The sequence below is a fragment of the Catharus ustulatus genome, chromosome 4 (genome assembly GCF_009819885.2).
Source record: "Catharus ustulatus isolate bCatUst1 chromosome 4, bCatUst1.pri.v2, whole genome shotgun sequence".
NCBI classification, from domain to species: Eukaryota; Metazoa; Chordata; class Aves; order Passeriformes; family Turdidae; genus Catharus; species Catharus ustulatus.
In genome coordinates, this window is record NC_046224.1 from 29067317 (window position 1) to 29080731 (window position 13415).

Consider the following 13415-nt stretch of genomic DNA (forward strand, 5'->3'; position numbering starts at 1 on the left):
TGGCTAAACAGGAAGGAGAAAAGTGGCCGTGGAAATATTGCCGACGAGGCGGGTGCTTGTGTGCAAGGGACGGGAGCAGCCTGAGAGCCCTCGCTCCTCTCCCAGTCTCGGAGGGGCTGGGGCTCGGCAGAGCCGCCCCCTCCCCAGCCCTGCCGGGAATATTTCCTCCGCCTTTGCGTTTAAAAGGCCGCCCTCGGGTGTGCGCAGGGCTCGGCGCTGTGCCCGCTCCTGCCCGCAGGGGGCGGTCGGATTCCTGCCCTCGGGAAGAGGCAGGGACGCGCCTCCAGGGGACACCCAGCCCTGGGGATCCGCAGGGACAGGGGCAGCCCGGCCCGCCTCGGTCCCGATGCTCAGGGGCGAACAGGAAGCGCAGGAGCTCGGCGGAGCTCGCATTTCTTTTTTTCCAGTCCTACTCCAGCCACGGGAAACTCTTCTTTTAAATAACCCGAAACTAATTCATCTTTGATATGTATGTACCAAAATCAATTAATCCACTCATCAGAATAGTCTGATCCCACTTTAAAAGTATGACAGTACCTAGGCTTTATTCTCAGCTTCTCATCCTTCCTTGCAATAATTTGTTAATAATTCCACTATAGAAGCAAATATTTTCTTTTATCTCGAGACATCCCCAAGGGCAAATTGAAAGCAAAAGATACCACAGTGTGATACCAGAGATAGAAGTACAGTGACTAATGCTAACATCCTTTCTGAAAGCTTCAAAAGGTAGTAAAGTAGACAAGGTTATTGGATAAAAATATAAACCACAGAACTGCTGCTCAGAAACGAAAGTAATCTATTCTTCAAATTTGACAATACATTTTCGATGGCAGTTGCACTTCTAATTATAGGATAAAAGTCAGCAAGAAAACTGAAAGGTCATTTATTTCAAGAGATGGGTACTTAACCAGTAATGAACTTCCTTTCAGAATGCCAGATAATTTCCCAACCAGCTCAGGAAATATTTTACCAGTTTGGAAAAATGTCTTTAGTCTTGCTCAACCCAAAACACAGCATAGCTGTTTTGCTGAGCTCTCCTGAAACATTTCACAGGAACCAAGAAAATTATTTGCAGTATTGTTTTATGGAAATCACATCATGGACCTGATGCTCTACATAGCTGTAGTGAGTTCCATAAATGTCTGTCTCCTGTTTTTCAGTGCACTCAGAGTGGTCCTGAGAGCCATGGATTATGTGCAGACAGTGGGAAGTCATTCCACACAGGGAGATTGACCCTTAGGGAAAATGATGACATCAGCATGAGGCTGTGGTGGCATGAATTTATGCAATCTATCTTCTTTCAGTCATTTAAGGGAAACATTTGAGACATGCTGATGTGTTTCATTTTTGCTAAAATTCAGACCAAAACATTTCAGTGATTTAAAATGAAATCCTGCTGGTGTTCCCATTCCATGATTTTTGATCACAGACTTTTCTTTGACTTTCAGGGAAAAACCAGACATTCACATGTTAGTATTTGCCAAGGACCGAATCTATCAGCTTGTTATCAGCTCTTCATCAGAGTAATATATGCTGCAACTGGGTCTAAACATTGTCACGACCATATCCAAATACCAAATAAAAAAAACATTTGCTAAACTTGATTTGACAGTGGGTGACAGATAATCTGATACTCTGTGATCTTTTCAAGAAGGAAGAGTCTTCTCAGACTTCCTTCAGATAAGAACACTCTCCTGTCATCTGCACTTCAGCCCTCAGCCTCCTCTTGAGAGGCAGTCTTGCAGAATGGGATTGTAACAGGAGCCCAAGTTCAGGGCTCTCAGGCGCCTACGTGATTAGGGGCTGTTCCAAGTAGTTAATCACTAATAATCCATTACTTGTTTCACCCTGAATCTTCTACCCGATACTAATTTCCAGTCATCGCACTTGTGGAAAACACCTCACTCAAGATGAAAAAGAGGGTAGTAGCATTCACTTTTTAGTTTGCTAAGGGTAACTCAAAACTAAAAAATTCAGTGGCTTCTACTTTTTGTGAGTTTCAATGTCCCAGTACATGCCAAGCAAAGTGAATTTGTAATTAAGTTTGGAGAAGAATTTAAAAAAAATAAAAATCCCAAACTGGCAATACAGAACAACTTTGTGTCAGAGCTGCAGTACTGCTGGTAGTAAACACTAAGAGTCAGAAATTGACCTAAAACTCAGAAACTTGCTACTTTATTGGGATTTTTATGTACTGACTTAAGGAGTTCTCTCTTTTTGTGAGCTTGTTTGTATATAAATATTTATTTTTTGATTAGATCCCAGGGCTTCAGCATTGTACCAAGAAACCTTTGATAGTATTTTGCTCATGTGGAAAGAAAGGACTCTTTCTGTGGGTGGAAATTTAGGAGACCTACATGAAATCATGCATGTCCCTTTGTGGGTGCTCACATATGAAATTACAAACATCCCTCGGTGTTTCTACTGTTAAAATTTTCTACCTCTTGATCTCATTCAGCATCAATGGAGATAACTGTGAGAACTGTATGCTTTCACTTAAAAAAACCCTAAACACTTAGCTATGCCTTTTGGGAATGTTTGCACACAGCAGGATGTTTGCAGACAAGCTGTGGGGGTTTGCATCAGTAAATCAGTAAGTGATATGTAGGAGAGAAAGCTCTTGCAAAGCCTGACAGCAAAATGCATTTAAGATGCTGTTGTGAATTACACTCACAGCTCGGGGCATATGGTTTCTCTCCAGCTAAAAAAGCTATTGGTAAGAGAGAAAACTAATTTGCAAAACATGGAAATGCAAAACAAGGGCAAAGAAAAAGGGGCACAGGACAGAGGTCAGATTTCCCCTTTAAAAATAGGGCTAAGGAAAGCTTAGATGAAAGATTAGTAAGGCTGGAGGGAATGCCATGGAAAAAATGTCATCAGGCATCTGACCCTCTGTGCCTTCACTGAAGTCTGCATCTGTGGGGGAGTGGCAGCACAGTCTCCATTGGAATTACACTCTTTGGGTCTAAAATAAGGTTTTTGACCTAGATACTATGTTCTTATAAGAACACAAGATATACCAAATGTGCTACAGTGTGTGTATGTATATCTCCAACTACATGAGTATCACAGGATGATACCCAGAAGCTATTAGCCTATAAATTACTCCATCTGCATGGCATTTCTCATGTGGTTGTTCCTAGATATCTCAAGCCACAGATATTCTCCACACCACCAGGATTAAGTGTTTTCTGTAATTTTTACAGGAACAATGATTTAGTGGCAGTGAAAAGAAGACCGTTGAAAAAGGATGGAAATGCAATGCTGTGTACATCGAGGTGTGCAAATGGTTTGAGATGGTTCATTTCAGTTCAGAAAACAGTGAAAGGTCCTACCACACACACTCAGTCAGCTCAGACTGATTAGAGGAAGTTTTCCTTCCTTCTAGAACTGTAGGAACTATTTCTAGGGGCCATAATTGGTGCATTTCGTTTCCACAGGAAGGATCTCATGGCAGAGAGCTACAAAAATAAACACAAAAATACCTGAAAGTTGGAATTCAACAGCTGTTCAGGAGTTGTTTTACTGCTCTTTCTAGTCTCTAGCACTCTGGATTAGGTGAGTATCGAGGAGTAATACCTCTTCCACCACCTGAGCCAATAAGCTTTTCTTTTGGGGTCTCTTTCAGTTTTAACTACATTCGTATTCAGTAATTTTGTCACAACTTCAGGGCTTTGGAGAAGGTAAAATCTGGAATGGGCTTTTGGACCAGATTTGCAGGCTGTCTGAGTAAAACATGACTCCTCTTTAAGAAAAAAGTAGTTGTGCTGTTGTATTGAGTTGCTTTTTCTCAATCCCTGCCTATCTTGTTCCATCCTGTCTGTTCAGTACAGAGAAGAAATGTCTCTCTCAATTAATACATAGAGCTAAGATTTATAACCATAAATCTGTAGGAAAAGGGAATCTTTATCTCTGTCTGTGGTTGACTGCAATCTACTCTTGGCATATATGACCAAAATTAGGAAGTTATTCTGGGCCTGCAAAGACAGGATGAGTGTATTTTAATACAGATCCGTCTCAGGAAGCATCATGCTACTACTGAACAATGCTTTCAGATGCTTCCTAAAACCACCATTTGATCCTACAGAGAATTAAATTAGAACAGAACTTTCTGTAATAATCACCTGATCAAAATAATTTGCTGGAGCCATCACATATAAGGACAACTGCCCTAGGAAGTAGATCACACACTATTTTCAATTAGTAACAAACTGGGAGAGCAAATTATGTAAGAACTATTTTCTCCTCTCCAGGAAAGGGAGAGCAGTGACTATCTTGATCATTGCTGCAAGATACAGCAGGACTCCCTTTTTGCTGCATAGTCTGCACACTTTTGGGAACATGGAGAGGGCACATGGAGGGGCTCTAAACTCTGAAATTAGTTACCCAACCATGCTCCCACCTTCTGGCAGAAAAAACACATGCACTGACCAACTTAAAAATTACCGCATTTGTGACAGACTTTCCTGAAACAAACAACTGTACTCTGTGGTAAACTTCATTCCATTAAGCAATTTTTAAGATGGTGGATTTTTTTAATTTTTGAACTTTTCTGAGACAGTCATAATTGGCTTTCTGTTCAGCAACCCTTCAACATTACTCCAGGAGATCTAATGTCTTAAATTAACCTTCACCTAGCACTAAGAGAAAGCAGGACATGCAATATCTCAGTATTATGATATCTAACACCACCATGGCTAACTGCAGCAGAGACCACAGGTTATTTTGTCACTTTGAACTGAAATACACATAAAGACACTCGGCCAGCCTGCAGAGAGGGTTGTGGGTGTGGTAGGTCTTCAGAAGAGGCTGTTGTAACCCATGAGGTGTAAGGCATCCCCCCCACCACCTTAGTCCAGGTCCCACTGACTCCTCTGTGGAGATGCTGATAGCAACACAGGCACAGGTGACGGATGAGGGAAGTCAGAGAGAAACCCCTCCCTTCAGTGTAAGTTGCATATTTCAGGGTCTGAGAGGTTTCTGAGCAGAAATTTATCTTCAGACTTCTTGAATGCAGAGTAACTTTCTGTCCCACCAGCATCCCAGGAAGTGGTGAGGATTAACTGAAGCTTCCACCAAAGCGTGCTTGCCAGAACATCACATCCTGTTGGACACAGAACTGGATTTTTGCTTTAATTCACTCTCTTCTCTTATCTGCTTCATCTTGGCTGAAAATCTGCTAGTTCGGTGAGCTCTAGGAGCTAAGACCACACCGAAAAAAATTACAGTAAGTTCCAGAAACGGGAATGTATTATTTAACATAAAAAAATGATTTATTTACCCATAGGTGCAAATATCACTGATGTAACAATCATTCATCTAACAGCATGAAGCTGCTGGAGGAAGTGAGAGTAAGTTTGTATAAAAAGGATGAAGATCAATTTCTATTGATTTGAACAGGAATGCAACTTTCTGCTTCCCCTCATTAAAGGCAAAAATTTAATTCTGACTTGATTAAAACACTCAACCATGAAATAAAATATATCAGTGTCTTCTTATAAAAATAAAGCAAGTAAAAGCATCAGATTCTCAAAAATAAAAGAATATCAGTAGAACCTTTTTTCATTGGTATTACTTAATTTTTATCAATGTACGAAGCAGATTATAGAGTACAGGAGGGTGCACTCTTCTCTGCTCAAGGTCATCTGAGCTTAATGTACTCCCTTATTTATGGGGAAGAGCATCTGAGTATCACATGCAAATAATAATGGAATATAATGCTCTCCTTGTCTTCTTACAAAACTACCCGCTGCAGAAAACCTTCAAACAGCAATTGAACAAATTGTAGAGTAGCCCTGCACTCTTGTCATTATGGTACTCAGAAAAAAAAAGGGAAACACATGAATGTGTCTATGATGTGATCTGGGAGCCCAAGCTGCCATTATAATCAATGGAATTAGATTTTTATTCACTGTGAAATAGCTGCTTATGGCTCAATTTTCATACGCACACATGATCAAGGACACTCAGACCCTGTAGGGTGGCCATCTATTTTCTAGCTGCTATTCCATGGTGCTGCAGGCCTTCCACAGTTCCTGAGTCCTGTCTACCAGCCCAAGATGGGTATTCTGTGTATCTCAGGGCATCTTATGTGGCAGTAGGGCACCTCTGTTTAGGCAACTGCTGCTGGTCAGCTGAGTAGCAGCAGACAGGGCACCTCTGACTTCAATGAGCGGCTGACTCCGCTGGGAGCGGGAACACCGAGTTCACTGGCACATACTTCCAGTTGGGTATCTGGTTCCTAACCCAGAGATCTTCTGTGACTGTGTAAAGACCGTTGGGATCTTTGTAGGGTTGCAAAGTTACCAACATTTTCAATGGACTAGCATGGACATTCATCCCAGGCAATTCCTCCCATCCCTAACACTTAAAACACTGACAGCTCTTCAAAGCAAAAGAACAAAACCTCCTGGTTTCATAAAGTGAACAATGATGGAATGATGATGGAAAAATAGCTTCGACTATAGATCTCTAACAGCAGTGAGAAAGAGAAACCTTTTGTTTGAAGTCTTCAGAAACAGCACTTCATTTGTGGCTGAGAGCAGAGTGTGGGCTGGGTGGGAAGAGAAGGGGCTGTTTCTCAGTCACACTGTACCTCAGACTCAAGGGATAAACTGCTTGCAGTGGGACTGAGAAAACTCTAATTACAACTGAAGTTAACAATCTTATCCGCTTGTCTTGTCCTTCATTTTACAAATTTTTACATTCAGAACAAAGTCATATTAGTGTGTGAATAAGAATTTTTTTTCCCCTCCACAGCAATTATTAAATTAGGACCTCTACTTTACTGGAATCTCGGCATTCCCAGGAATGATGAGTCTAGTATCCATCCCTATCCTAAGGGAAATTTCCCCAGGTAATTTATTTTCAAACTTGATTTGCTCTTCCCCTTTAAGAAACACTCTGGATGTCCCCTGATGAAGCATGAAATGCATTCCATGACTTATTTTCCAAGGACGGTTGGTGTGTTAGGCAGCTACAAATGTTTTCACAACTGAGGTCCCACCAGATATCTCTGCTATTCTTTGGTTATGCAACCACCTTGTTTGGTAGTGCCCCGAAATTAATATGAAAAACTCATTCAGTTTTTCATGGAACAGAAGGGTGCTCTAGCATGGTTGGCTTTTTTAGAGCTCTCTTAAAGTGATATATTTAGGAGGTATGAGGGGAAAGAATTGGGTAGGCCTTTATTTATCTTCCCAACAGGTGCAGTATAGGGGGGCACAAAGACACTGCTAAATTCAGTTTTGCCAAGTACAAAGTGCTCTCTTATCTGCTAAAGGCTGTCCCTGCTGTCCCCCTAAACTCAATGAGTTTTCATTTTAATGTGACAATATAAAATATTTTATTCTTGTGCACAGATGTGCTGTTTGTCACACACGATGGACAAGCTTTACAACTCAAGTAAGAGCAACAGCAAATAAGCCAGACCAATCTTGCCCTATCTTCCTTCAGCAGTATTAAAATAAAGTCAATGCATTGTATAAGAAAAAAAATAAATTGTGTCATGCCTTCAATTTACACCATAATAAACCAAAATATAGTAGCCCAAAGATGGTGAATTTTCAGTCAAATTAATTTGATTGAAAAAGTTGGCAGAAACTTAGCAACAATGGAGGCGGAAGGTCAAAGAGTAAATCTGAGATGCTCTGGTATCTCAAAAGGAAGTGTGGGAGCCACAGTTAGAAGCTAGCAAAGGGAGGGCAAAGGCAATCTAAGAACAATTCAGTTCCCAGTGTGCAACACAATCCGTGCAGGAGGAGCTGCTCCGTGGGGCGCAGGACGAGAGCGCAGCCCACCCTCACTGATCTGATTACAGCAGTGAGGCATAAGTTTGCTTTCCATTTGTGGAGGGCTTAAAATTTATTAGCTAGAGGTGATGAAGAGAAACTTTCTAAAGAATTGAGACGGAAAATAAGGTAAGGGGTTAGGGTTTCACTCTTTCGTCATCCACCAAAACTCATTTACCTGTGATTTGGATACGGAGCTTTGCAAATGATACATTTGGGCCTCACTTTGAGTGGTTTGGCTCTGAGACTGAGAATGAAGGAAGTTAAAAATGATGGGAATGCATTCTACAGTCAGTGCTGCAGGGGGGCAATGATGATGGCAGAAGATGGATATCTGTATGCTTTTCTTTTGCATCACTATGCAACAAGGATAGAGCAGCTGCCTACCCAATGTGCTGCCATATGAAATGGTTATAAAGGTCCAGTCTTCTACATGGAAAGCACCAAACAATATTGAAAAATTTTCACATGCTGGGATCTTGAATTTCCAAGAAAACTTTCAATCAGCAGTTTTAATTTTGTCACAAGCCAAATCTGTATAGTGAAGCAGAATTCCCATTCAGCTTCTTTTTTGACTGTGAGAAATTGTTTAACCTTGAATGAATAAAATATGATATTAAAAGAAATCTGACTTTAATTACCTCTTAACCAACCTTCATGCTGAGATTATTTTCCCACTGGAATGCTGCTGTACATGTCTACCTATATGATTTATATAAGTGACTTGCTTGACAGTGATTGTTATCTTAATACACAAGACAGTTGTATTATTTGGAATATTGTAAATATAATGCAAATATAATGATTTAAAACAAAACTCACAATGAATCAAAACTATTTGTGTTTAAAGGCAAATGGAAGTAAAGATTGTTTCCACTGGGTGTCTTCATGGAGAGCAGTGTTACCACATCTCCAAAGCAGTGTGCACTGGTATTTGTTTGTTTGCCTCCTTGCACAAATTTCTTCATGTTTTACAGATTGTTCTTCTAACAGACAGTATATGCAAGTATTTTTCTTCACAACTTTCACATCTATGCTATTTTTAGATTGAATAAAATTTTACTGAAACTCTGTTTAAAGTAGAAACACTGATTTTAATTTTGATTCCTTGCCAAAATGTGGATGCTCCAGGCGGCATCATTCAAGCAGAGCTTGCAAACACTTAGAAACTGAAGTTGGCAGACAGTCAATAAATGCTTTGGCTCAAAATATGGAATGGTCGCTTAACTCATGGCCATGCATTATTTCCTAGACTGGGGAGAATAAATAAGGCAAATTTACAGAGCTGCCTACTGGGGACAGACTTGCACCTGTTCCTGTGGGATGATGCCCACAAATAGTTTGAAAAGGTTGCTCTTGAGAGACTTGGCACTTTTACAAAAGCATGTCCAAATGCCATGGCCTGTGACAGCTTAAGAGGGCACCTAATTAATGAGCAGCTCTTATTATGAGTACTGGTTAAAGGAAAGGGGGGAGAGGAAATATTGACTGAGTGATTGCAATAAATTGCAGGAAGTAATTATATGAGGGAAGGTTATTTTATTAGTCACCAGGAAAGCTAAAGGCTGTTAAATTTAAATGCACTGGTTAAGGTTTTTGGCAACTCTGTCCCACCCCAGTCATCCACCAGGATCATTTAACCCATTGATGTAAACTTCACCTTGCACATACATTTTTGAGCCAGCTAAGACAAAACTGTCCTACAACACCATGACCATCTACTACAAAGAAGCTACAGCTGATCTTCTATATACAAGACTCAACTTTTTAGGACTACCATAAAGGCCTTAAATAATTAGTCATGGAAGCCTGTTTCTACAGTGACAAATTCCATCAGGCTGAAGCTCTCCAGCAACCTTCTCTAAGCTGAGTGGTGTGTTTAATTTGGTGATCCTATTTGTTAAGAGCGCTTTGTGAGGCCACACTGCCACCAAGTCAAGAATTTTCTCACTTTGTTAATCTAATAATCTTAAAATAGCTCAAAGAGCACTTGGCCTGAAAAAAAGCCTGGGAGCTTGTTACTGCACCGTCTCTGAAAAATTAAGCTATGTAATTCAGGGACTGCAGTGATAAAAACCCACATGTCTGAGATTTTTCTAGTCATTCAAGTGTTAGCCAGTTTCTGATTTCTCAAGTACTTGCTTGTGTGTGCTGTTTTGAATTTGCAAGGCCCATGCAAATGAATATGGATAATTCAAGTAGGTTGCTTCTGTTGGAAATGTCAGGTGCCTGTGTGATGCAGAAATCCTAAGCTTCCTTTTTTCCCCCCTCTGTTTTCTGTTGTAGTCCTTCAATAAGCTCACCAAAGATTTCTTAGACAGTCTCTCCACTTGTAATTTCCTTAATTAGTCAGTCCAAGGTTCATCTTCATTGATAAAGTTTCTTCAACCCTTGATGCCTTGGAAATTACCTTGACAACAGGCATTTGATGATCATGTGAGGTTCTGAATTCTTACTGGTAGAGTTGGTACGAGTAGAGCTTGTATGAGTAGCAGTGTTGTACTATGATTGGTACCAAATTCTCCTGCCACTAACACAGTAGGTACTCACACTAACAATACAAGTACTGTCAACAGCTCAGGGGAGTTCTTTATCAACAAGAAATCTTTAGGAAGCAGCTAATCCCTGAAGTACAATAATATAAACCTGTTATTCCCCTGACCTCCTGGCTGAAAATAAACTGGGTGCAACAAGGAACGGCCGGTGTACAACCCAATCATTTCTCCAGAGCTCACTACTCCTTGTGAATCCTAATAAAGCAGAATATTTCAATAATTTTTAGGTCCTGAACATCAAAAATCACATTTGTTTCACTGTCAATATAATGTCCAGAGCTGCTAAACTTGTTTTGTAACACAAACATGGAGCTGCATTGGTAATCACTGCGTTGTAAGAATAACTTTGAAACAATCTAATTTTAAACAGAATAAGAAACATGAGCCTCCAAACTAATTTTCTTCAAAGCACATATCTTTTGAAAGTGCATAAATATTTTAGGGTTGGGTTTTTTTGAGCTGACAGCCACAGAATGCATTCTGATTAAAGTGTATAATACCCAGTCAAATAACAGATCAAATAAAAAGGACACTTAATACATGTGTAAATAATTTGAATTACAAATAAGACACTCTAGAAGGGGCTTGGCTCTAGGTTTGATGTGGAGGATTAGGCTCTTGTATTAATACGTGCACTTGGTGTAGCTATTTTCAGAAGGATGCTTCATCTATCATTGTCCTCGAGCACTGAGGAGGGCCAGTGAGTAAAGTGATCACATTGGTCTGTCAACACTGCTTGCTTAAGACTCAGTCACGCAAAAAGTTTGGTTTTCATGTCCCCAGCCAAAGAAGGTGCTGAAAATGAGTAACGTTCCTGACAGTTCGCTGCTCTTGCCTTACACAAAACCAGAAAATATTTTAAAAAAACTTGTAAAATGTTTGTAAACTTGTTGAAAGCCAAGGCTACTGCTAAGTCAGTGTTAACCAAATGTACCTTTTCAAGCTACACACACATCAGCCTACAAGATCTTTCAAGATTGACGGGAAATAAATGCTAATTAATGACTTCTATATTTTCCATACCTTAAAGATTATCTTAAAAGATTAAGTTCAGTTTTGCATTTGGAAATGCATTAGAGAAACTGTGTGTATAGCTTTCATCCACTGATATTTGAAAAGCACATACAGTCTGTGTATTATGGCTTTGCAAAAGCTCTTTATAGAGTTAAGGTCAAAAAATAATCACCAAAAATTCTTACCAAAACATACAGATTTGAAAGAAAAATACAAGAAGATCTATAGAAATAATGTAAATAGAAGAAGCTTATTTAGCTTAAATTTTCAAAATGGTAGAAAAATAAATATTAGCTTTTTTAAAATTATTTAAAAATAGACCCTGAATATTTTCCATCTTTTTCCTCAGCCTCTAATGGCAATTCTGTGTCTCAGTAGCAGACTAAATACTCAGTTTCTTTGCTATGAACTTAACAGCACCACAGAAAGGGCCAGTATTACTGGCTGTAACAATCCTTCTGAAACATAAAACAATTTCTGTAATGTAGCAAACTAAATTATTCCAGTTATTATTTGAGCTATACAGAATAACTTACTACATTCTTCACTTATGCATTTAAATGTATAGAATATATTTTCATCAGAACTGTAAAACTGTTTCATAAGCACATCCTTCCCATTAGTAACTATTAGAAAACTGCCTGAAAAACATATTAATGTCCTGACTCTTTAAATCATAAGAAATTTATTTTTCCTCTTTTGCAGAGTTTAGATAGCTTCAAAGAGAGAAATCACAAATTGTACAGCAGAAATTCTGTAGTCTTTAAAAAATGAATACAGCTTTTTCCCAATCAAGTAGCTTCTTAATATCCATTCAAAGTCATATTTTATTGTTTAAAAGAGTTTGTGCTATAGCACTGCCTGAAAGTAATTTATTAGTCTAAAAAATCGGTGATCTCTAACGATTTAGTGATGTTGGCTATTGTTCTTCATATCATTTGTGGCTGATATCTGCAAGGTGGTGTAAAAGGTGTTTTGTGTATGTGCATACTCATAATTCCTGTAATTAAGAAACGCTTCGGTAAGGTTCTGTCATGCTTACCATCTTTCTTGGTGGGTTCTGGCATTGTTGCAAGGATTCTTTATTCCCAGAGAGTTTCAGCCTTTCAGATGCAGCAAGTAGTAGCCCCAAGTCCAGCAGAGAGTGTGTGAGATCAGTGTGACAAGCAGAGGGTAAGAAGAATTCCTCTGCTTTATATACTGCGGCTGAAATATCAATCAAAATAGCACCTCCTCTCTTTTCAATGCAAACACTTTGAAAATTGACAGTTATGGGAAACCCTTCACATCTGTTGTCTGCAGCCTCTGCTCCCTTGGCTTTTGGAAGGAATCTCTGCTGCATTGCATGGGGCTGATGAGAACATCTATAACTTTCTAAATTCAGCCGCACAGCTTGCTCTCTGTGTCCCTCTCTGTAACACGCAGACACGTATGCACACGCAGACAGAGGCTGAAAAAGTGACTGCCATGCTATTAAAGAGCCCTTCCTGCCTGCAAAACTTGTAGGAAATGTCTGTATACATTTATGCCTCTTCCCACAACATAAAAGTGACAAGTAGGCACAAGCAGCACGCCTGCAGTGTAGCCTCATTTTTCTCCTGTAAGAGAACATGGTGTGGAAAGACAGAGTGAGCAGTAGAGTGTTTCTCAGTATTAATGAAAAGTGTTATTGTGCTCCTGTTTTCAGCAGTGAAGACTCTGTATTTCCCTTCTGTTTAGATATGGTACACTTTCTTGGGTCATTTCCCTGTAACCACTCTCATTTAGGCATTAATGAGACTAGGCATTCATGAGACTTTAATGTTCCTTTCATCACAAGTAATTCATTAACTGGAGAGATTGCTGTTGAGAGTTGAGATATTCTCTTCTCCACTCATCCAGGAGATCCAACATTGCTTGTCTTTGCCAAGCCAGGCAACCAGACAGAAGGAATGGAAATCCTATCTGTAGCACATGCATAGAACCACTCAACCAAGCCACTGGGTTGCCCTCTTAGACTCCCACTTAAACTACAAACACGTAGGCAAGAGAAAGGCAGGTCAGAGTGATTCACTAA

General features: G+C 39.7%; 1 protein-coding gene across 1 annotated transcript in view; it reads right to left on the minus strand.

Annotated features, from left to right (window-relative positions):
- The window catches only part of MYBPC1 (myosin binding protein C1), a 66612-nt gene extending 54062 nt beyond the window's left edge, over positions 1 to 12550 (minus strand). The window contains exon 1 of the mRNA XM_033058117.1: positions 12402 to 12550. Coding sequence (XP_032914008.1) covers positions 12402 to 12426 — 25 coding nt within the window. The 5' untranslated portion in view covers positions 12427 to 12550. The remainder of the gene's footprint in view (positions 1 to 12401) is intronic.
- Between the last annotated feature and the right edge of the window lie 865 nt (positions 12551 to 13415).